This window comes from Patagioenas fasciata, chromosome 28, assembly GCF_037038585.1.
Source record: "Patagioenas fasciata isolate bPatFas1 chromosome 28, bPatFas1.hap1, whole genome shotgun sequence".
Classification (NCBI taxonomy): Eukaryota; Metazoa; Chordata; class Aves; order Columbiformes; family Columbidae; genus Patagioenas; species Patagioenas fasciata.
The window spans coordinates 3,842,992-3,867,268 of NC_092547.1; the positions used below are offsets into that span (position 1 = coordinate 3,842,992).

Here is a 24,277-nt window from a genome sequence, read left to right on the forward strand (position 1 = left end):
TGCCGAATGGTCACCCCACAGGGATGCTCTGCCCTGGCTGTGGGCACGGAGCAGGGCTGGGGTGGCCAAGGGGTTTGGTCGGTGCCTCCCGCCATCCTGTCCCCATCATCCCCATTGCAGCCCTTGAGATGCCGTGGTAGCAGGCGCTGGGACACGGGTGGCAGGGCCGTTCCCATGGCGGGGGCCGGGCACTTCCCTCTCCCCAGGACGTGTGGGGCCAGCGGGGCTGCGGCAGCGGAACTGTCGCTTCCCCTTTTGCCACTTCGGGGTTGTTTTCTTTCAGCCACCCACTCTTGGCGGCTTCGCCCTCCTCCTGTTCCCGTCCTCCCCCTCCAGCGCCTTTCCAAGCCCCAAAGTCCTAGGCCCTGATTTACCTCTCCATTCCCCATTGCATCACCAACCCCAATTGCACAATGAACCCAACCGGTACCCGGAGCCTCCCCACGCTGGGGGAGCCGAGCGCGGCTGCAAAGCTTTGAGGCCTTGCCCGCCGCCTCTCCCCCGCTATCGCCCATGATCTAGGAAGTTTAAACAAACAAAAACACAAAACCAGGATAAAACACAAGGGACCTTCATGCGTGACCTTGCCCGTGCCGGGGCCGGGAGGTTTGCGGAGCCGGCGCGGGGGAAACGGGCAGTTTCCATCAGATAGGAGCCGCCGGGAGGAAGCCGGTGCCTGCAGATGCTTTATCACCGTGACCATCTCTGCTCCGCTGCGCGGGTCCCAGTGATCTGACCGGTGATCGGCGGCTCCCAGAACTATTCCTGGATGGCTCCTGTGTCCCTGCTGCCTTCCCTGGGTGCAGGCACATGGTGGGTGTCAGCGCCCACTTCTCTGACTGCAGGTGGGAATTTGCCCCACGCTGCCGAACGTGCTCTCCGGTGAGTGTTGGTGCCGGCGGCTTTGGTCCCGGCGCTTTCATCTTCCAAATGGCGTAGCTTCATTTTTTAAACAATAATCGTCACTGGGGGGATAAATTCTTGCTTAAAAACTGCTAAAAGATGCTACATCCTAATCTCAGGTGACTCAAAGGGCAGGGAAGGGTGCAGCGACGGCACTGCTGCCGTGGAAAAGCAAATTCATTCGGAGCCGGGACAGACTGTAGAGGTATGTTAATGAACACATCAAACTGTTAATGAACACATCAAACTGTTTGTTAATGAACACACCACCCCCCGCAGGCTCCCTGAGCCGCAGGCAGGGTGATCCCTGCCCCTGCCAGCCCTGGGCTGGGGCAGACGGGCTGAATCAGCCGGGCTGGGCACCCGCCGGGGCGCTGGGCTGAGCGCCGACGGCTCCGTGGCCCCATGCTGGACCAGCCCGCCATGGCGCAACCGCCCGCCACCCCCTCGACCAGAGCCAGACTTTCCGTCAGCACTTGGGTGCTCATCGCTGGGCGCTGTGGCTTCAGAGAAACACCGAATCATTTGGGTTGGAACAGACTCTCAAGATCATCGAGTCCAACCGTTCCCCACCCCCGGCACTATCCCATGTCCTGAGAACCTCCTGTCCGTCTGTCCAGCCCTCCAGGGATGGTGACTCCAGCACTGCTCTGGGCAGCCTGTTCAATGCCCCACAGCCCTTTGGGGAAGAAATTGTTCCCAGATCCAACCTCAACCTCCCCTGGTGCAACTTGAGGCCGTTTCCTCTGCTCCTGGCGCTTGTTCCTGGGCAGCAGAGCCCGACCCCCCTGGCTCCAAGCTCCTTTCAGGCAGTTCAGAGATCAGAAGGTCTCCCCTCAGCTCCTGTTCTCCAGTTGAACCCCCAGGTCCCTCAGCCGCTCCCATCACACTTGTGCTCCAGCCCCTCACCAGCTCCGTTCCCTTCTCTCCACTCGCTCCAGCACCTCAAGCTCTTTCTTGGCGTGAGGGGCCCAGAGCTGCCCCCAGGATTGGTGGTTTGTCCTCCCCAGGTCCCAGCACAGGTTTGGTCACTGCCCTGGGCCTGCTGGCCACCCCAGTGCTGGTCCCAGCCAGGATGCTGTGGCCTCTTGGCCACCTGTGCACCCGCTGGCTCATGTTCAGCTGCTGGCACCAACACCCCCACAAAAGGGTGTGGGCATCCCTAGGCTGCTGTTGGAAGCCCCACGGCTGCACCGAGCCATCCCTCAGGGTGTCACCAAGCTGTCCCCATAGCAGTGGAAAGGGATGAGGGGCTGGCGGGAACCCAGCTCTCCCTTCCCCCTCTCGGCAGGAGTCGGGCTGGCACGCCGTGTGCCATGGCTGCTCCATGTGCCATCCGCCCCCGGCTCATCTGCGAGCCGCCGCCGGGAGCTGGCGAAGGAGGGCGGCCACGTGCCGGAGAGCCCAGCACCAGCCAAGGGCTCAGGGAACAGACAGGACGGTTGCCGCTCGTCCCAACTGAGCATCCTTCCCCACCTGCCCACTGCCCGGCTCGAACCTCCTGGTGCCACCCAAAAGACAGAGCTCCACCTAATATTGGGGAGCAGGAGGGGAATGAGGGTTTTTGTCCCCTGAGGAAGGGAGTGGTGAAGTGGGGGGGTCCATCCTGGTCTGTGTGCCTTGCCATGGGAAGGGTTATTCATTACCTGGATAACTAGTGCTTCCAGGAGCTCTTACCACCACTCGCTCTCTCTGCGGGTCCAACCCGGGTGCTTGGGGGGCCAGCACCCCAGTTTCACCTCCCCACACTCCGGGATGGAGTCGGATTTAAGAGCAGCTTGAAATATGTGGAGCAGGATCTCACTGCTGCTGCAGCGCATCACACCCGCGGGTGCGGGGGCACCTGGCACAAAACCAGCTCCACGGCTCCCCCGGGAGTGGGTCCTGGTGGCTACACCGGGCAGGCGCGGGGTACCAAAGGGTGGTTTCCTTGGGAACAGGGACCACTGCGTCCTGTCCTGGGTAACGCTGGAGTACAAATCTGCCTCCTCTCCCAGCACCCCAGCTCCATAGGGCAGCCGGGATGGAGCCCCCAGACACCCCAGGTTTGGGTCCCCCTGTGCCTGCACCCGGAGCTCCTGCCGACCCTCATGCAGCACCGAGATACCTCCCATGCTGAACCTCCGCTTGTCCACCCGCAGCCTGGGAACAGGCAGGTTGTTGGGGTCACCGAGCGGGTGACGGGGTGGCCGGGGGACACCGGCAGCAAGGGGGAAGCGTTTCTGCCAGCCCGACAAGCAGCCCTGAGCTTTATTCATCAAGTCAATCCTGTTAACATGGCAACTGCTTCCATTTTAATTTGCATGGCCGTGTTGTGCCACGTGCTGCAAGATCAACATTCCAGGAAGATCAAATAGGCATTAAAAAAAAAAAGGGAATAAAAAGAAGAAAGAAAAAGAAAAGAAGGAAAAAAGAAGAGAAAAGGGCCCTTCTGCCACAGATCTGCTCCCTGGCACAGCCAGAGCCAGCACATCAGACTCGGCACAACCAGAGCTGGGTTGGGGTGGCCGCCCTTGAGGACAAGGGGCTGGACAGGGGCTTGAGGACCTGGGACCGCAGGGTTTGGGACATCTCAACATCGCAGCAGCATCCTCCCTTGGGTGCCGCTGTCCCACGGGGAAGGAAACCACCCCCGTGCCAGAAAAGCGAACGGGTCTGAGGGAACAGCAAGGACCTCACCCCCTCCTCCTTAGCGCTTCTTCCCCCTTTTCTTCTTTTTCTCCTCGCTCTTCCCCTCCTCGGCCGCTTTCTTCTCCTCCTTCAGCTCCTTGTAGCGCCACTTGGGTGGCTGCAGCAGGTTCTTGTCCCCCCCCCTGCGCCTGCGCTCCCTGGAGCAGGCGGGCGGGTTGGAGGATTTGCTCACTTTGATTTTCGGGACGGGCTCCCCGGGGAAGACGATGTTCCCGCAGCGCAGGCGCAGGGGCAGGAGGCGCAGGAGGCCACCGGGCGGCCGGCGCGGCGGCAGGAGCCGGATCTCCGACATGGCTTGGCCGTTGCAAGAGGATGCGCCGGTGCTGGGGCACGAGGCGGGGTCTGGCTCAGCATCTGGATCCGCCACATGTTGCCCCAGGATCTCCGGCACGGACAACCTGTGCTTGCCCACCTCAGGGGGGCTGTCGGGGCAGACAGTTTGGCAAGTGGTGGCCACGAATGGGCTGGCGAGGGACGTGGTCATCCTCACCATGTGGTCCATCACACCGTCCTCCTCGGGGTCATGGGGGAAGCTGAAGGTGAACATGGATTGGATCTTCTCCAACAGCCTCTTGCCCCTGGATTTGGGGCTCAGGGCCTTGGCCACCAGCTCGGCCAGGGCTGGCCACTCGGGCTGGTACTGGGTGCTGAACTGCTCTGCTCGTGGGCGCCGCAGGAGGCTCCGGATCCGCAGGGTCGTCTCGAATCGGCCTGTGAAGTTTGCCCATTCCCTGGCCGTCTTGCCCTTGATGGGATCCACCATTTGCAGGTCGGCTCCTGGAGACACCGGGATGCAGACAGCATGGAATCATAGAATCAGAGAACGATTTGGGTTGAACGGACCTTCAAATGTCACCTCACCCACCCCTGCCGTGAGCAGGGACATCTTCAGCAGCTCAGGGTGCTCAGAGCCCCGTCCAGCCTGGCCTGGGATGTCTCCAGGGATGGTTCAGCCACCACCTCTCTGGCCAACCTGGGCCAGGCTCTCACCACCCTCAGGACAACAATTCCCTTTTATCCAGCCTGAATCTCCCTCCTTTAGTTTAAACCATCACCCCTTGTCCTATCACAACAGGCCCTGCTCAAAAGTCTGTCCCCATCTTTCTTCAGGCCCCTTTTAAGCACTGAAAGGCTGCAGTAAGGTCTCCCCGGAGCTTCTCGTCCCCAGCTGAACACCCCAACTCTCTCAGCCGTTCCTCCCAGCAGAGCTGCTCCAGCCTCGCATCATTTCTGCGGCTCCTCTGGCCCCTCTCCAGCAGGTCCAGGTCTGTGCTGTGCTCAGGACCCCAGAGCTGGACGCGGTGCCCGGGGGGTCTCACGGAGCGGAGCAGAGGGGACAACCCCCTCCCTCCACCCGCTGCCCACGCTCCTGCCGCAGCATCACTGCAGTGTCCCACCCCGTCCCAACACACAGCACGGGCCGAGCAGAGATGTCACCCCTTTCCAAATAACCCAGGGAAGTCCCCGGGGAGATGCTCACCGGCCAGCAGCAGCGCGGCCACGCAGTCCTGCCGCCCCTGCACCGCGGCCTTCATCAGCGCCGTCAGGCCGCGGGGGTCTCGCTTGTCCACATCGAGCATGGGGTAGTAGTTGAGGAGGTAGTTAACGATGGTGATGTGTCCTTAACAGCCAGAGAGAAGCTGCGTTAGAGTTTCGACAGTTAACGAGGGGTAACTGCTGATGCCCATTGGAGAAAGAGTATTTAGCAACTGGATCTTGTGAGGACAAAGATACAGAAACTTGGAGGGATCAGGACTGAAAAATTTCTTCGTGGAAAGGGCTGTGGGGCATTGAACAGGCTGCCCAGGGCAGTGCTGGAGCCACCATCCCTGGAGGGCTGGACAGACGGACATGAGGTTCTCAGGACATGGGGCAGTGCCAGGGGTGGGTTATGGTTGGACTCATTGATCTTGAGGGGCTTTTCCAACCAAAATGATTCTGTGATTCTATAGCTGTAGATGGGGAAGGTCACATCCCCTGGGACCCTCGGCTTTCCCGGTGGCTCAGTTTAGGGTTTTTTTGGGGTCACAGCACTCTGGGGGGTCTGGCGGGGCCGGCGCGGTGCCTACCCGCCTGTGCTGCCATCATGAGGGCCGTGTTCCCATCCTTGTCCTGCTGGTTGACATTCAGGTAGGGGCACTTCTGCAGCAGGGGCACGATGTCCACAAAGCCCTTGTAGCAGGCGACCATCAGCCCGTTCTGGAGAGGGGACAGCAGCGCTGCACCACCCCCCACCGCGCTGCTCGCCGTGGCCCCCACCCCAAACATCCCACACCAAACACCTTCAGGGTGGGACGACAGGCGAGGTTCTGCTCCAACGGCTCAATCCCAGGAGACCCAGCCCATGTCAAAGCCATCGCACCCACGACCCTCCCTCCTCCTTCGCCTGCTTTAGCAACCACCATCCTTCAGGATTTGCCAACTGTGGGGAAATCCTCTCTCTGCTCCGCAGGGTGCCCACCCAGCCGCTCACCCTCCCGTTGATGTCCAGCTCCGTGGCCTCGCTCCGGGTCACCCCGTGCTCCAGTTTCTCCCACACCAGCTTGGCGTCGTTCCTGGCACAGCACTGGTAGAGGCTGAGGTGCCCGTCCCCGCCGGCCCCCGGGGACGGCTCGTAGCAAGGGTAGACGGAGTCATCGGACAAGATGCTGCTGGTGTCTGAGGGCTCTGACTTCTCCTCCTCCTCCTCCTCTTCCTCCTCATAATGCAGCTCCGGGTCGGAGGCATCCAGGCTGGGAGCGGGGGCTGCAGCTTGTTCTCCTCCACCGCAGGCATCTGTCATCCGGGCTGGGCCGGGACCCGCTCCCGGGGACGAGGGGACAGTCTGGGCCGTTCACTCCCTCCTGCGCAGACAGAGCGGCCGTGGGAACTGCGTGGGCTCCGTGTCCCTCATCCTGCTGGAAAGCCTTGTCTGGCTCCGGCACAGCCCCATGGTCCCGTTTCCATCCTCTGCCCCGTGCAAGCGCTTTGCACTGGGATTTGGATGCTGCGAAACCCCAGGGGAGGAGCAGCTCCCACGGCACCGTCTCCGGCACAGAACGGAGAAAACGAGGGGAGTGTGGAAGGTGGATAAATGCCCCATGGTGTAGGAATTGAATCCAGGCGGGTGGAGGGATTGGGAATGTCTCCGGGGCGGTAGGGATGACAAACGCACCCCTCCTCGTGCCACACGCTGGGGTCTGAGCCCTCCCCACCTGACCAGTGCACATCAAAGAGGCTGCACAGCCCTTTCCCAGCAGCAGAACCGGAGCAGCATGCAGACAGAAGGGTTAAATCCAGCTCCAGGCAGAGGAGAGCAGAGGCCGGAGCAGCCCCCGGCTCCCAGGGAGCACCTTAAACCCCACGGCCCTGGGCAACCAGCACCCTGGTACAGGGACAGAGCAGCCGCAGAAGTAAAACCATTCTGCTTCTAAGTAGAAGCCAACCATTAATTGATTGGTGCTGTGGAAGGCAGAAACCTTCGCAGCTCCATTAAACTCTCCCACCCGTCTTAGGAATCCCAAAGCGGGCTCTGGAGGTGAGGGACGCTCTTCCATTCCACCCTGGTCTTACCTGGGGCTGCTCAGGTCTTTCCCCCGGGTCCCTCTTGGCCTGGGCAGCATCACGGCTCCAACAGCAGGGAAAAACAATCGCAAAGAGTGCGGAAAATCACCCCCACCCTTTGCAATGAGAAAGGATTTTCTGCTCTGGATCTGCGGTGGCCTCTGGACACCAAAGCTGTGACAACCTGCACGTTGACGTGGCCTCAGCCAGCCAAGATATCCTAATTTAAACTGGTGCTTAAAATGGCTCCATCCATCCTGAGCAGGATCAGGGCTGCTTGGGCTGGATTTAGCATCTTGAGCTGAGGAGTTGCTGGGAGCCCGGGGCTGTATTTTTATACCTGGCTCACCTCAGTCAGATCACAGAACCCCAGAATGTCAGGGGTTGAAGGGACCTCAAAGCTCATCCAGTGCAATCCCCCCATGGAGCAGGAACACCCAGCTGAGGTTCCACAGGAACCAGGCGGGTTTGAATGTCTGCAGAGAAGGAGACTCCACAACCCCCCTGGGCAGCCTGGGCCAGGCTCTGCCACCCTCACCACGAACAAGTTTCTGCTCATATTTAAGTGGAACCTCCTGTGTTCCAGTTTGCACCCATTGCCCCTTGTCCTGTCACTGGTTGTCACCCAGAAGAGCCTGGCTCCATCCTCCTGACACTGCCCCTTTCCATATTGATCCCCACGAATGAGTCACCCCTCAGTCTCCTCCAGCTCCAGAGCCCCAGCTCCCTCAGCCTTTCCTCACACGGGAGATGCTCCACTCCCTCCAGCATCTTGGTGGCTGCGCTGGACTCTCTCCAGCAGTTCCCTGTCCTTCTGGAGCTGAGGGGCCACAACTGGACACAAGATTCCAGGTGTGGTCTCCCCAGGGCAGAGCAGAGGGGCAGGAGAACCTCTCTGACCCACTGACCACCCCCTTCTAACCCACCCCAGGTCCCATTGGCTTCCTGGCCACAAGGGCCCAGTGCTGGCTCATGGTCACCCTGCTGTCCCCAGGACCCCCAGCTCCCTTTCCCCTACACTGCTCTCTAATAGCTCATTCCCCAACTTGGGGTTGTTCCTGCCCAGATTCAAGACTCTACACTTGCCCTTGTTCTATTTCATTACATTTTTCCCCACCCAGCTCTCCAGCCTGTCCAGGTCTCTGATGGCAGCACAGCTTCCAGTGTCACCACTCCTCCCAGCTTGGTGTCACCAGCAAACTTGCTGGCAGTCACTCTGTTCCCTCATCCAAATCATTGATGAATATATTGAATAATATAGGCCCCAGATGCTGCTGCCTGAGTAGCCCCCACCAGCTCAACCAAAAGCCCCCAAATTCCCCATATATGCAGGTGAATGTGCTGCTCAGATAAGCCCTAGGAATGTTCCACAAGGGCACAGATACCTCTGAGTGTGCAGGTGCATTAAATAAACTCTACAACCCCCTTGTGAGGTGTTTTGGAACCTCCAGCTCCTCCCCAAAGCCCTCGGGGCACCGACAAGTTCTGAGGAGCTGCAAAAACTGGTTTCCCGAATTCCGCCTGGGCCCTGACTGCTCCCTTTCCTCATCTGTAAAGGCTTTTTTGGGTTGGTTGGTTTCCAGATGTTTTCTGGGGACCAGAGCCCAGCTGGGCTGTGGGATCCAGGAAAGGGCACTTTTAGCCCCCGGATCAGCCATTTTCAGGGTGAAAAGGCATTAATTTGGTCCCGGAGCAGATCGTGGGAGGCCACATCCTCCATTTAGCACAACCATTAGGGCAGAGTCCCAAAGGTCACTTTGCATCCTTGAACATGGAAATATGGAGCAGATGAAGGATCCCAGCTGTTTCCTCTGTGCTCGGTGCATCCTGCTGGGATACGCGAGCTGAGGATCCTGGTGCTTAATGTCAGGATCCAAATGCTGAGCCTCAGGATCCTGATGCTGATCCCGATGGTGAACATGAGGATCCTAATGCTGAACATCAGGATCTTGATGCTGAACATGAGGATCTCAGTGCCAGACATGAGCGACCTGATGTTGAATGTGCGGATCCCGATGCCAAACGGGAGCATCCTGATGCCAAATATCAGCACCCTGATGCTGAACACGAGGATCCTGAGGTTCAGCATCAGGATCTCGGTGCCAAACATGAGGATTCTGATGCCGAACATGAGGATCCTGATGTCAAACATGAGGATTCTGATGCCGAACATGAGGATCCTGATGTCAAACATGAGGATCCCAATGTTGAATGTCAGGATCCCGATGCTGAATGTTGCAGACCTGGTGTCACCTTGGCCGCGCTCATCCCCACCAGGCGCCAGGACCCACTCAGGCCCCTTGGCACAGGGAGTACGGGGCTGGTAAACCCTGCCCAGGAAACCCCCCCAAGCTGGTGAATGGGTTTGGGTTCCCTATGGCAGCACCAAGAACCCCCCTGGCCCCTCGCTCGGGGGCTGAGCCTCTGCTCCCGCTGCAGCAGCGGGATGACGTGACCAGTGCCGTGTCACCCCGGTGTGACACCTCCCGCCTCGCAGCACCGTCCCACGTTGCCTTATCTCAGGAGGGGACCGGGAGCAGATTTAGGGCTTAGGGAGTTATCTGGGGAGCTCGGAGCCGTAATCTGCCGCCTGCCGCAAGCAGGAGGCCCTGAGCCGGTTGTGTAAGGACAAGGTGTGGGGTGCTGGCTCAGCCCCCCTGGCCTCCCCTCTTTGCTGGTGATTTTGGATGGGATGGGGTTACCCCCAGCTCAGTGCGGTCCCGTTCGCTGCACCGCAGCCCTGGGGCGGCCGAGCCAAGGAGGGGACAGGCGGGGTGGCAGCGGGGACATTCCCTGCAGAGCCCGTTGGTGCTGGAGGGACTTTGCAAAGCCACCGGCTGCCACCAGGGGATGCCGGAGCCCGCAGAGGAGGCGGTGCAGAACGGGTCCAGCGCTCCCCGGCCCCCGGGACACAGCGGCTGGAGCGGCTGCGTGGAACCTCAGGGGGCAGCGGGCAGGCTGCGGTCAGGTCTTCTAAAAATTACTATGATTATGATTATTATTATTTAATTTTTAAGAAGTTTGCATATGGACATCATGGCATCCTCCTCCCAGATGTCACGGCACCCTTCCAGATGTGACGGCATCTTCTCAGACATGGTGACATCCTCCCAGATGTCATAGCGTCCTTCCAGACATGATGGCACCCTCCTGGACGTCATGAGCCGTGGACCTCACAGCGTCTTCCCAGATGTGATGGCATCCTCCCAGATGTCATGGCATCCTCCCAGATGTGATGGCATCCTCCCAGATGTCATGGCATCCTCCCAGATGTGGTGGCATCCTCCCAGATGTCATGGCATCCTCCCAGATGTCATGGCGTCTTCTCAGGCATCACAGCATCCTCCCAGGTGTCCTAGCATCCTTCCAGATGTCATGGCATCCTCCCAGATGTCTCAGCATCCTCTCAGGCTTCACCCTACGTACCTGAGCCTCACTGCCTGGGAACCTGCTCCTTAGCGGCTTCCTGCACAGAGGAAGCGCAGCTCCGAGATGAATAATCCAGCCGACACGTGGAAATGGTCATGGGGAGAAGCCCAGAGCGCCGGACCCAGCTGGTTCGCTGGGGGATGCGCTGCTGAGAGCGGCTCCTCCACCAGCAAAGCATCGCCTGCTCTCCTGGTGAACCCGCACGCACTAAATCACGGCTGACGCTCAGGAGCATCCCCGCAGGTGGGGGTCCAGGAGGGGCTGGGGGCAGCCCTGATCTTTCACCCCTGGTCCAGGGTCCAGCGGGGAGCGCCGAGCCCGGTGGTCTGGCCCAGGTCACTCATCCCTCACCGCCTGGTCATCTCCATCACAAAACCAGGCGCAATAACTCAGCATGCAAGGGAAGTGGAGGGCGTTGATTTAAACCCACCGCCGGGCTCTCCTCGCCCCGGCTCCCTCGCCGCGGTCAGGGACGGGTCACGGCCGAGTGCGGCTCCTGCCCCGTGCTCAGGACAGGGCTGCGGGGACACGGTGACACGTTTTGCTGACCCGGCCGCATCCAGCCCCGCTGCCTCCGCGCTTGGGTGACGCTGGGGAAGGAGCGGAGCGGGAGCGAAAGGGCCGGGTGCTGCCGCGGCCACCGCGGGAGGGCGAGGAGGTGTCACAGCCCTGCTCCCAGCTCGGCCGTAAATCAGTGGCGGGTGTCACCGTGCGAGATGACAAGGCCAACCCTTCGCAGAGGGCTGGCAGCCGGTGCAAACCTGGGGTCACACCATGATTTACGCGGCGCGAGGACGGCGGTGCCGGCAGGCGGCTGTTACCACCGCGGCTCCCGCAGAGGCAGCAAAACCTGGAGGGAGCGGGAGTTTGCTGGGCTTGGTTTGCATGAATCATAGAGTCACAGAATTGTTTTGGTTGGAAAAGCCCCTCAAAATCATGGAGGCCAACCATAACCCACCCCTGTCCCTGCCCCATGTCCCTGAGAACCTCATGTCTGTCTGTCCAGCCCTCCAGGGATGGTGACTCCAGCACTGCCCTGGGCAGCCTGTTCAATGCCCCACAGCCCTTTGGGGAAGAAATTGTTCCCCACATCCAATCTAAATTAGTAGAAATTGAGCGACTTCTAACCATTGTATGGGTGTGATGCTGATCATTCTGCTTTGACTGAAAAGCTTTTTCTCCATCTTGTTTTCAGATACGAACAAAGTTTTTCCCAGAAAAGACCGTGGCCGTTCATTGATCATTGTGTAACCTCTGACTATTCCCTCTGAGAATGTCCGACTGTTCCCGCTGCAGCAGCCCCAGTCGGGTACATAAGGAGTTCTTTCTATACTTCTTTCCTCAAAATCAAGACAGCGATGCTATAGAGCACACCTGTGGGAACACTCCAGCTCAGGTATCTCAGATCCACTTCCAGTTTGCAGGCAGGGTTTTGGCAGCGCTGTCTGCAGAATCCTTTGGAGACCGGAGCAAGTCACACAAACCCCAACACAGAGCACAGCCCCAGTTAATGAGACAGTAAAAACGGCACAAACACGTGTGATCCAAGGGTGCAAAATCCTCCTCTCTACCTTTCCCATCGGCTGCGTGGGCCGAGACCAAACCATCCGCCCATACCGCTGCCTGCATCCCTGTTCATAGAATTACAGAGTCATGGAATGACAGGAGGGTTTGGGTTGAAGGGACCTTCAAATGTCACCTTATGCCATGAGCAGGGACATCTCCAGCAGCTCAGGTTGCTCAGAGCCCCGTCCAGCCTGGCCTGGGATGTCTCCAGGGATGGTTCATCCACCACCTCTCTGGGAACCTGGGCCAGGCTCTCACCACCCTCAGGGCCAACAATTCCCTTTTATCCAGCCTGAAATTCCCCTCTTTAGTTTAAAACCATCACCCCTTGTCCTATCGCAACAGGCCCTGCTCAAAACTCTGTCCCCATCTTTATCACCGACCCCTTTTAAGCACGGAAAGGCCCAGAACAGGGTTTGGATCCTGCGGCGGGTCCTGCCGTGCCGAGGAATGTCACCCTGTGTCACCAGCGGGGACAAAGCAGTCGGTGCATCCGTCACGCTCGGCCGAGCACCTCGAGGAGCCGCTGCCCGTGGGGACTCGAGTGATGGGGACAGGGACAATGAGCCCTTGTCCTGTGAGCTGCCTGGTGCCGCCCCAGCGCAGCCGGGGGTGACAGGCGGTGAGCGGGAAGCCACACACCTGCCCGCTCCAGCACGTGCTGGGAACCGGGGGATTTCACCGGGATTTACCTCGAGTACACGTTAAGACCATAACCCGCATTATATGGGGCTGCGGACGCTGTCTCTGCCCTGCAGCGAGCGGGGTAGCGAGGGCTGCAAGGAGTTGTCTTTGGCAGGGAAATAATGCCAAATAAAACATTGATCTGGACTTTGTTCCCTTGTTTAACACAGTTTCACAAACCCAGAGCAGGCAAAGGGGGATCCAGCCCCGGCACAGCCCGGCTTTGCTGCCTGAGGAGGCGATTCAGGACCTGGGTGTGCTTGTTAGAAGCGATTCCTTCCTAATTTCGGCTTCTGTAACAACAGCATCAGCTCAAAGGGTTTTTACAAGGCTTTTGCACCGCAGTTCTGCTGTTGAGCTGGGTTTTTTTGAGTCCAGCTCGAGGCCAGCACAGCAAACACCCCCAAACCCAAACCGAAGTGAATCTGGATTGGGGGTGTCCCCGGGTGCAGGATTGGGCCCCGGGGACCAGGTTGCCACACCAGCCCCGCGGTGCTGCCGGTCGCCCGAGTGGGTCTCAGATGACCACCATGGGTCCCCAAAACCGCTGCTCTGGCCGCTGTGCTCCCCACCCCACCACCGGCCTTTTTGATTTAGTACCTTGGGGTTAAAAAGAATAAATAAACGCCAAGAGAGAGGCTTTTCTGATTAAATTACAGCTGCCCAGCGCCCGAGCTGAGATCAATTTCAATTTCTCCCTTTTTTTGTCAGAGGAGAGAGAAAATCAGACTTGCTAATTCCCCGGCTGTAATTATAGCTAAAGAGAGACGGTGCCGCGTGAGGTCCCTGGTGTGCGAGGGGTAATTTCGGGTTGCTTTGCGAGGCCTCGATGAAATTTGGAAGGAGAGGGGCTTCCCCCCCTCCCCGGTAATTGTGTTTCTGGTGCCGCAGATGGTGCCGGCCCCGGGTCCTTGCTATAAAGAAGATGGATCGCGGTGCGGGGAGGGAGGCGAGGCGACGGCACCGCGCTCTCGCCTTCGTGATGAGCGTTATCCATCAGGCCCTTTACAAGGCAGCGGGACAATAAGGAATTAGCCAGCAGGTAAAGGCCACCACACCAGGGCCGGTGTCCCTGTCCATCCATGCGTTTTTCCAGCTCATCGTCCCAGTTGTCTCTGTATCCTTGAGCTTTCCCAAATCTCCATAAAAGCCAGAGCCCAGGGTAAGGGTGGTGTAACACTGTAATGGCTCCACGGTCATGCATCTCCATGCAGGAGCAGAGATGTTCGGCATTCCTGATACTCAGGATTTCCCTTGAAACCCTGATTTTGGGAGGCCCTTTCACCAGAGGGGATGACGCTGAGGAAGAAAAGCCTGGAAATGAGCTCGAGCGCAGCAGCGAAGGTCCCATCACTGTGAACAAAGTGATTGATTTCTCTTTTTAATGCATCTGTTAGGAAAACCAGCTGTGCCGTCTGCAGGTATTTCCCCAGATCTATAAAACGTTTTCGGGGTGGCCGTGTGGATATCTCGGAGCAGCACACCCATCCTCTTCCTCACGCCGGGTCCCTCCCCACCCAACGCAGCTGATGCTGCTCAGGGGTTTCCAGCAGCTCCGCACAATCCTGGACTGGGGGAAAATGAGCTCCAGGGGCTGAGAAAAGCCTCCCAAACTCCCCCGCTCCCAAGGTGCTTAACCCGACCATGCTGAGTGCTCTGGCTTTTGGAGCCTGGGGAGAAATGGGCCAGAGGAAACCCAAGAGCTGCCCCGGGGCGGTGGAGCGCAGGGCTAAAGGAGGAGCGCTCTGGGTCTCTGCCTGTGTAAATAAATGTCAAGTTATCTGATCGTGCAGGCAATAAATAGAAAGAGAGCGGTGATGGGACCTCCATCCGCCCCGGGCATCACTGCGTGGACGGGAAGGGTGGGATGGCACGAGAAGGGACACGCAGGAGGGACAGGGGACAGGACATGCAGCAGGGACAGGACACGCAGCAGGGACAAAACACACAGGAGGGACAGGGGACAGGACATGCAGCAGGGACAGGACACGCAGCAGGGACAGAACACGCAGGAGGGACAGGGGACAGGACATGCAGCAAGGACAGGACACGCAGGAGGGACAGGGGACAGGACATGCAGCAGGGACAGGACACGCAGGAGGGACAGGGGACAGGACACGCAGCAGGGACAGGACACGCAGGAGGGACAGGGGACAGGACACGCAGCAGGGACAGGACACGCAGGAGGGACCAGGGACAGGACACGCAGCAGGGACAGGACACGCAGCAGGGACAGGACATGCAGGAGGGACAGGGGACAGGACACGCAGCAGGGACAGGACACGCAGCAGGGACACGACGTGCAGGAGGGACAGGGGACAGGACATGCACCAGGGACAGGACACGCAGGAGGGACTGGGGACAGGACATGCAGTGGGGACAGGACATGCAGCAGGGACAGGACACACAGCAGGGACAGGACACGCAGGAGGGACCAGGGACAGGACACGCAGGAGGGACTGGGGACAGGACATGCAGCGGGGACAGGACATGCAGCAGGGACAGGACACACAGGAGGGCCCGGGGACAGGACATGCAGCAGGGACAGGGGATGGAGCCGTGTTGGGTGATTTACAAGACGTGACAGGGCCAGCGGACAGTGATGGATATGGGGTGGGTACCGCTGCTGCCCAGCTGGGCTCCGTGGCGCTGGTGGAGGGGAAGGGATGTCCCCAACTATTTATCATCTCTCCCCAGGTCCTTCTCGGGCGGTGAACGCCCCATGTCCAGCACACGCTGGGGGGATTAACCCTTTCTGAGGATGCCGGGGGGTAAGTTCCTGCTGCCTGTGTCCTGGCTACACGAGGAGATGATTTTGCTCTTCTTTTCTGTTTCTATCCTAAAGCACCCATGGATGGGTGGGATGTTGCTGCTCTGGGCAGGTTCTTGGGTGAAAAATGGCGTTTTATGCTTTTTCCAGGATGTTTTTTGAGCACTGGGCGGGCTGAGGTCGCAGCTCATCACAGCAGTGATGATGGTGAACCCCAGCATTGGGTGAGGGAAGTGGAGGTAATGGGGGGCAGCAGAAAACTGCAAACGGCATCTGCAGCCCCAGGGAACCCCCTGGACCCCAGGCATTGCCAATCCCCCCCCAGCCCCTCGGCCAGCGCTGCCTTATTAGATTCGGCCAAATATTACGGGAGTGTTTGGAAGGTTAATTAACACAAGGCACTGCGGCATGGGAACCCCGCGCTGCCGTGGGTGAGCCCTCGGCCAGCCGAGTTCAGGCTCTTGAGCTGAAATAAAACCCACCCCAGCACGATGCACCCAGGACCTTTTCCCGGCCGTGCAGTCTCCTTGGTGCAGGATGAAACCTTCACCATCCGGTCCTTCCATTGCTGAAGGAACCCGCAGACCATCCCCTATGCAGTGCTTCAAGGTTATCCCTATAGGTACCAAACATGTAGGGAACATCAGTGGGGAAACTGAGGAACGGAGCTGCGAGGGGAGCTGGCTGCATTGAGCAGGAGATGGGCTTGGAAGATGCTGCTGCCCGCCAGCAAGGGGCCACCACGTCCCCTTGCATCTCATCCCATGGGAGCCCTGAGGATCAGATAAACCCACAAACAGCTGCTTATGAGACACTTTGGGCAGGGAAAAGGAGCGAGTGGAGAGAAGGGAACGGAGCTGGTGAGGGGCTGGAGCACAAGTGTGATGGGAGCGCCTGAGGGACCTGGGGGGTTCAGCTGGAGAACAGGAGCTGAGGGGAGACCTTCTGATCTCTGAACTGCCTGAAAGGAGCTTGGAGCATGGAGGGGGTTGGTCTGTGCTCCCAAGGGATAAAACACAAGGAAACGGCCTCAAGTTGCGCCAGGGGAGGTTGAGGTTGGATGTGGGGAACAATTTCTTCCCCAAAGGGCTGTGGGGCATTGAACAGGCTGCCCAGGGCAGTGCTGGAGTCACCATCCCTGGAGGGCTGGACAGACGGACATGAGGTTCTCAGGACATGGGGCAGTGCCAGGGGTGGGGAACGGTTGGACTCGATCATCTTGAAGGTCTTTTCCAACCAGACCGATTTTATGATTGTATAAACTGCACTTAGAGGAAAACCCTGTGCCTGGCAGCTCGTGGGTGACGTGGGCTCCATCCAGGAGCCGCGATGTTGGGAGACACCAGATCCCACCCCCAGCCTGGGATGGAGGCCATGAGGGGCAAATACAGCTGAACTGGAGGTGCCGTTTGCGGCTGCGATACCAAATCTCGTGGTCACTCATCCTCCTGCCGCCCCTGCCAGCCCGGGTGTGCGTCGGGGTGCAGCCGGTAACCCGACGCTCCCATTCCTGTCATGTTTTACATGGCCGGGCATGTGGTTATATTTTGTTTTGCCAACCTTTGCTTTCCCCAAAGGAGGGAATGAAAGGGCCAGTGTGCCGCCAATTTATTGTGCCTCCCGAGAGCCCCATGGCTGCCGAAAAAGCAGATGCCTTCTGCTTAATCTGGCCTGTTGCTATGTAAACCTCCTTCCCGCTTTGATGTCCCCTATAAATACTCCATGTGTTTCCAATAAACTGGCATTTTTATCACTGGAGCTGTTAAGGGCAGATCTGTGTCAGATTTGTCCCTGGGCTCGGCCGGGGGTTCGCTGGGGTAACCTCTCGCCCTCGTAAAGGGGCTCATTGTATCTGGGAACGGGGGCACAGGGCTGGGGGGGATGTGGGTCCGATGCTCCCAGGGGACCGGGATGCTGCTCCTGCATCCGATGGGACAAACCCTGCACCGTGACGCACACATCCCCGGGGACCCTCAGGGCTGCTCCTCACTCCTCACAGCCCGGCCTCTCCAGACGTGCCCCTCACCCACATTTCTTTTTAGCGTTTCTTGCCAGCAAGAGGAAGACCAAGATCCTTGGGAGTGATCTCAGGCATCTTTATATTTTTAATTGTTATTAATTTTTTTCTCTCTCCAGTCCTTAATTTTGTAGCTTAAATGATGCAACAGCCCAAGGGTGAGCAGGGAACCCGATCCAGCATCCTGCCGTGAAGGTTCTGTTAACGCTATTTCACTGAGACATTAGGAAAAATCCCACCTCACCTGCTCACCCTTCCGAACCTCCTTGTCGTCCCCTCCTGCCCTTTCACCAATCCGGATCTCTCTGATTGTCATTGTCACCCAAGGACAGAGCACAATACCCCGACTTGGGGTGGTTCCTCCGTCATGTTCGGGGGTTGGTCCCTGTCCCTGACTCGCTGCTGTCGGTGACACTGGCAGCGTGGGAGGCTTTGGGGTGCTTGGTCCTGATGGGGGTCCCTGAGGGTGGCCTGGGGTGCCCACCGATGGATAAGACCCCATGTCCTGGGATGTCTGGGGATGAGGTTTGAGTGTAATCTGGTGCATTAACAGGCTGGGACAAGGACACTGGTGTGGCAGAGCTGAGATGGATGTGTGCGATATGTCAGGGGGGTACTGGATACAGACACGGGTACTGTGGCTCCAGGTCCTCCCAAAAGCTCTGTGGGTCAGGTGTGGGCAGCACTGTGCATTGTCACTGTGCAAAACTCACCCTAAGAGACCCCAATGGGATGGGGGTTCCGATTTAAGCCTTTCCAGCATCGGTAGCTTGGACGGGGCTCGTGCTGTGGCCGCCTGTGGGACAGCAGCTCCGTCTTGTCCCTCCAGAGCTGCAGCATCATCCATCCATCCACCCATCCATCCATCCATCCATCCATCCACCCATCCATCCACCCATCCATCCACCCATCCATCCATCCATCCACCCACCCATCCATCCATCCACCCATCCATTCATCCATCCACCCATCCACCCATCCATCCATCCACCCATCCATTCATCCATCCACCCATCCATCCATCCATTCATTCATCCATTCATCCGTCCATCCACCCATCCATCCATCCACCCATCCACCCATCCATTCATCCATCCACCCATCCATCCACCCATCCATCCACCCATCCATCCATCCATCCATCCACCCATCCATCCATCCATTCATCCATCCATCCATCCATCCATCCATCCATCCATCCATCCACTCATCCATCCCTCCATCCATCCATCCATCCATCCATCCATCCACCCATCCATCCATCCCTCCATCCATCCACCCATCCATCCATCCATCCATCCACCCATCCATCCATCCATCCATCCACCCATCCATCCATCCATCCATCCACCCATCCATCCTCCTGCCATCTCGCCCTCCCCAGGGGCTTCTGCCCCTGTCCCTGTTAGGAGATAAAGGTCTGACACAGGCTGCTCGTGTTCCTGCAGCTCCAGCATCTCTGTCCCAATGTCCCGGTGTCCCACCATACGCAGAGGGCACCTGGTTGGGTCCTCCCCACCGAGTTCCAGCAGCAATTGGGCTCCCAGCCGCAGGGCTGGGCAGCCAGCGCCTCTGCCCCATTGGGAAATCGGGGGAGGAGTCCTTGTGGGTTTCTTTTTAATCCTTATTTTGGCCTGAAATGTGGTGTCAGAAGCCCGGCTGATATATGCTGCAAAAAAAGGGGTCGGCAGCGCCGGTATTCTTTATTTTGACAGGGCAATGAAAGTGTTATGTAGTCGTGACGCCTCCCTGCTGCTCCACCCCCCTTGGCCTTTATCAACCTGAAAGAGCCCAGGATCCTATTTATAACCCAACCTGAATTGTGCGATGCATGGGGAAGGGGCCACAAAGAGCCGTGATTTATGAACGCAGAAAAAACAATGCAAGACCCTCCACGTTCTCCCCGGCCCGGAGGGGAGACCCCCTCACCCAGCCGGGGGGGTTCGAAACGCCCCGCTTGGTTTGCAGGAGGTGGAAGCAGCCCCGGTGTTCGCTTTTGGGTTTGGGATGGCAAACCAGAGCTTCCTGGGGACATGAACCATCCCCCCGAGCACTATAGACGCTCTATGGACCGAGCGACCTGCCCTGTGCCATCAGGGTTTGCAGCCTTCGCGGGGGGGTTTGTACCCCGGGTCACCTCCTGGTGCTCCTCGAGACGCCCACAACCATCTCTTAAGAATTATTTAATAGGTTTTAAATGAATTACTTTGGATAAAAAGCGCTTTCTGCTGGCACATCGGGAGCGCTGACAGATCGCAAAGCCCCTCGTTCCGGCGCAGGGGGACGGGGAGGGATGGAGCTCGTCTCTCCAAGGTCAAACCACCTCCATTTCCCACCATCACCGCTCTGATAACATAGGGAGCGCCGGCATCGGCAGCTCCAAGAGAAGGAAACTTGCTGTGGGTTTTGGCTCCATCCACAGACACACATGGACACCCACGGCAACATCTCAGGGATGGTTTGGGCTTCCCCGGCCCCAGATAAATGTCTGATACCCACCACCCTCAACAACAATTAAACTTTTCAATGTGTTTTCTGGCTGTACGTAGTTCGGAGGAGAGAAATCAGGCAGCAGCCAGGACAGGGGTGGTGACGCCGGTGCCATGGATGGGCCTCTTGGCCCTTGCACGTATATCAGGTTATTGCTGATGACATCTGAATTTGGCGTTTGGAATCCCTCCCTTCGGAGCTGTGACACATTGATGGCTGAGGCAACCCAGCAGGGTTTCGACTTTCCCTGCCTAATTACTGCCAGATTGCTTGGCCCCGGCCCCATGTTCCCCGGGGACGTGGCTGCACAAGTGGGGAACTGGGCAAGGGTGGGCTTGGGAAGACTCGCCCTCACCCCAGCTTCACCGTGACCAGGCTCTGCTGAGGACGCAGCACCAGAATTGGCTTGTTAGTGATTTCCAGTCCAAACATGGCTGGAAGTTGAGCTGAGCAGCACGAGGTGTTTCATTAAGGATGTTCTACCTGCTGGTGGAGATCTCCACCATCTCCTCCATCTTCTTCATCTCCTCCATCTTCTCCATCTCCTCCATTTTCTTCATCTCCTCCATCTTCTCCATCTCCTGCATATCTGGACCATCAGCCAGTTTGACATGCTGGGGACCACCATCCGTTTGCTCTCTACAACTACCTGAAGGGAGGGTGGAACGTGGAGCGTGTTGGTCTCTTCTCCGAAGTAACAAGCAACAGGATGAGAGGAAATGGCCTCAAGTTGTGCCAGGAGAGGTTGAGGTTGGAAATTTGGGATGATTTCTTCCCCGAAGGGCTGTGGGGCATTGAACAAGTTGCCCAGGGCAGTGCTGGAGTCACCATCCCTGGAGGGTTGGACAGACAGACATGAGGTTCTCAGGACATGGGGCAGTGCTGGGGTGGGGAACGGTTGGACTCGATGATCTTGAGGGTCTCTTCAACCAAAATGATTCTGTGACACTGTGATCCACCGGTGTCCATGGGCTCCCAGCACAACCCTAGTGCTGCAGTTTCGTGCTGAAGAGCTTAACGAGGGTGTTTCTTCTATCTTAACTAATTTATTCTCGTATACATCGAGGTCAGCCAGGGTGCAGGGCACTGCAACCAGAGTGAGAAAAGCTCTTGACAAGGGAGATCTTGCTCTGCTTTCCATCAAGTGTCAGCCCCGCTGCCATCAGCGTTTCCCTTCGGTGCTGGAGCCGGGGACACGGATTCACCAGGGAATGATGCTGGGGACCGGCTGCCTGTGTGTGCCATGGCCACGCTATGGTGAGGTTTGGTCTCACCGGTCTGAGCGGAGCCACGGGATCGGGCAGGACACGAGCGTCTGCGCCCGCTCGGTGCCGCGGCTGCTGGAGGTGCCGGGTCCTGGCCGCGGTGAACCACGGCACCGGCTCCCGGCCACGGTGAACCACGGCACTGGCAGGACTGCCTGGAGCTGGGGGGGAAATAACAATAAAGAGATTTTAACGAGGCAGCTGCTTGCAGGGGCTTGTTGTGGGAAAAACAGATCCAGGTGCCGCACTCAACCAAGCATGGAAAATAGCAGTGGGGAGGGGAGAGAGCTGCTGCGGTCACCCCGCTTCTACTGCCCAGGGGGGACCGAAAACGCATCTTGTGTCCCCCAAATACTGGGGACACGAGGAGTCGAACTGGATGGAGAGGTGGGATGCGGCTGAATGGATGGGAAACCCTGAGGAGCGGGGAAGCGATGGAGCCACTGGGACGCGGATGCTCTGTGCCGGCCGAGCTGCCCTGGCACGTTCCTCCCTCCCCCTTCGCACATTTATGTGAATGGGCTTTTGACCCCACTCGTTACCCTGTGGAGGGAAGAGGTTTGAGGTTCCACGTCTGCCTTCTGAAATACACCCGCGAGTGTTTCTGCAGCTCGGAGAAGACCTGCGGGCTCTGGCGTGGAACCGGACGGGATGGACACGCCGCCATGCGGGGGTCAGACCAGCCATGGCTCCTCAGAAGAAAAGCTTCATCTCAATGGGTTCATGGGCAAGAAGGACCCAATCTGGACTTGCATAAGCCCAGAAACTGTCGTATAATTGGTGCTTTGTCCTAAATTCAAGCAACATCAGTACTGATATAAATCCAGCCCAGACACATCGCTTGCTTCTCCCAAAAATGAACAAATTTTAAGGCCCAGCGTTGTAGAACCTTCAGGTTTAGGACTTTCTTCATCAAAACACAGTTGTTCTCTCCTGGTTTCTGGAGGTCAGCAGGGACATCCACAATGTGTTTGAAGTTCTGCTACCGAACCAAAAGTCTTGCAGAAAGTCAAGAGGTTCCTCGTTGGAGACATTCCCAACGTCTGTAACAACACCCGCCCAGAGTTCATGTTTCATTGCGCGTTGATTTATCATCCCTTGAGCTAATTATTGACCTTCGCTTTGCCTTGGTCAATATTTACCTCCCCAGGTCAATAAATCTTGACATTCACCTCAACAGAAGTCAATATCTCCTTAGTGTTTATCTATTCCTTCTGTTGCTAATTTTGCTGAAAGCTTTTATTTATTCTTACGAAGCGTGCTCGCTTGGCGCAAGACCTGCTCGGAGAGGAGCAACCTTTGTTCGTCCACCATGGACAAAGTCTTTGCTCCTCTACGATGGCTCCCATGGGACATCACGGACACAAGTTCTGGGTGGCATCGCTCCAGCTGGGACAGAACCCTGGTGTTTTCATCTGGCTGATGACATCTGGCCAGTTTTCAATCCTCAGCAGCGCTGGCTCTTCTGATGGAGCTGGGACCACAACCTGGCCGCTGAGACCATGTGTTCCTACCAACCGAGCTTGGAGCTGGTCAAATGTTGGGGCAGGATGAAGAAGAATCACAGCTTATCCTCAAATATTTATGGGAAGACAGGCCAGTTCTTGAGGATGTCATTCCTGCTTTGCTGCTTGGTCCTGGAGCTCTGTGGGTGCTGCTCTCATCACTCCGCTCCTAACGAAGGAGACGTGCCTGTGATAGGGATGGACGAGGGAGCTGTGATTTTAAAGATGCTGTTTCTGTGGTCTGAATAATCCTCTCCTCCGAGTACATCAGCATTGGGGTATCAATCGCTCACCACCCCCATCCACGGAGCCAGGAGGACCCCGTTGTGCCTTGGCCACTGCCGGGGTCCAGGGTCGTCCCAGGCAGCGTTGCTGTCCCTTCCCTTCTGTCCATTAAATGGAATTAGATTAATTGCTGATGCATCTATATGCCCCGTCCCCTCTCCTTTTGATTTCCCCCATGACAAAGATTAATTGGAGTTGCCGTAGGAGGCTGCGGGTGCGGGGAGGGTGCGAGAAGCACATTGGATGAGGTGTGGGTGGTTATGTGCTGTGTCGGGAGCCTGGACGCGTCCTGTGAGCTCCGGCTGTGCCGCGGCCGAGTCTTGGGGCCAACATCAGCCCAGAAACCCATGGAGGCAGAAAAAATAACACGTCGGGGAATCCTTCTCATCCCCCAATACCTGCACGGGTGGGTGCAGCTGCTCTGCAGTCGACACTTGTCCACGGCGATGCCGCTTGGGCAGTGCTGGCCCTTCGGGTCAGCAGCAGAACCACCTCCCCAGCACCTTTTGCACCTATTCTGCCAGCCCAGCCCAAATCCCAGCCCTCTTTTAGCCAGACTGGGTACTGAGGACCCTGGTCGGGATGGGATTTCTGTGTCCTCAGTAGTGCTGAGCAGCGGTTGGGATGTCGGGGTGGGAGCGGGACCTTCCCATCGCCAGGGCTCGTGGTGGGATGTGTTGGCTGGAGTCGGCCAGTGCAGCAAGAGGTTGAGGACATGCGGTTTCATGGATGCTCATCTCTTATCCCTTGTGCCATTTACAGGATCTGGGCTGCTGGGTCTGGGACAAAATCTGATACATGTTGGATTCCCTAGCATGGGATATGGCCAAAGATTTTGTCTTAAAAGACTTGGGAATAAGTCTCTATGCCTTCTCTCCCATTGCACGTCCCCTTGCCCACCAGGATCCACTGACATAATCCCTAATCTCTCTCCCCCTGTGAGGAGGAGAGGGGAATAACCTCCATCTCTGTGCTCCTGCCTCGAACTTTTAATATTTTAATTGAGTGAATTGACCTGGAGTAGTCTATTGAACTCTGCCTGACCTCTTAAATAACAGGTCAAGGATTTAGCTTTGCAGTGCTGACCTCTTCCCTTATCTGCTAATACTGCTCCTCTCTCAATTAGCTG

General features: G+C 57.8%; 1 protein-coding gene across 1 annotated transcript; it reads right to left on the reverse strand.

Moving 5' to 3' along the window:
- Nucleotides 1-3,135: 3,135 nt before the first annotated feature.
- Nucleotides 3,136-6,525, reverse strand: ANKRD33 (ankyrin repeat domain 33). Its single transcript, XM_065859031.2, has 4 exons — nucleotides 6,068-6,525; nucleotides 5,664-5,793; nucleotides 5,075-5,215; nucleotides 3,136-4,371 (listed from the first exon to the last, which is right to left on the reverse strand). Exons 1-4 carry the CDS (start codon nucleotides 6,374-6,376, stop codon nucleotides 3,593-3,595), a joined length of 1,359 nt encoding a protein of 452 aa, XP_065715103.2. The 5' UTR covers nucleotides 6,377-6,525; the 3' UTR covers nucleotides 3,136-3,592.
- Between the last annotated feature and the right edge of the window lie 17,752 nt (nucleotides 6,526-24,277).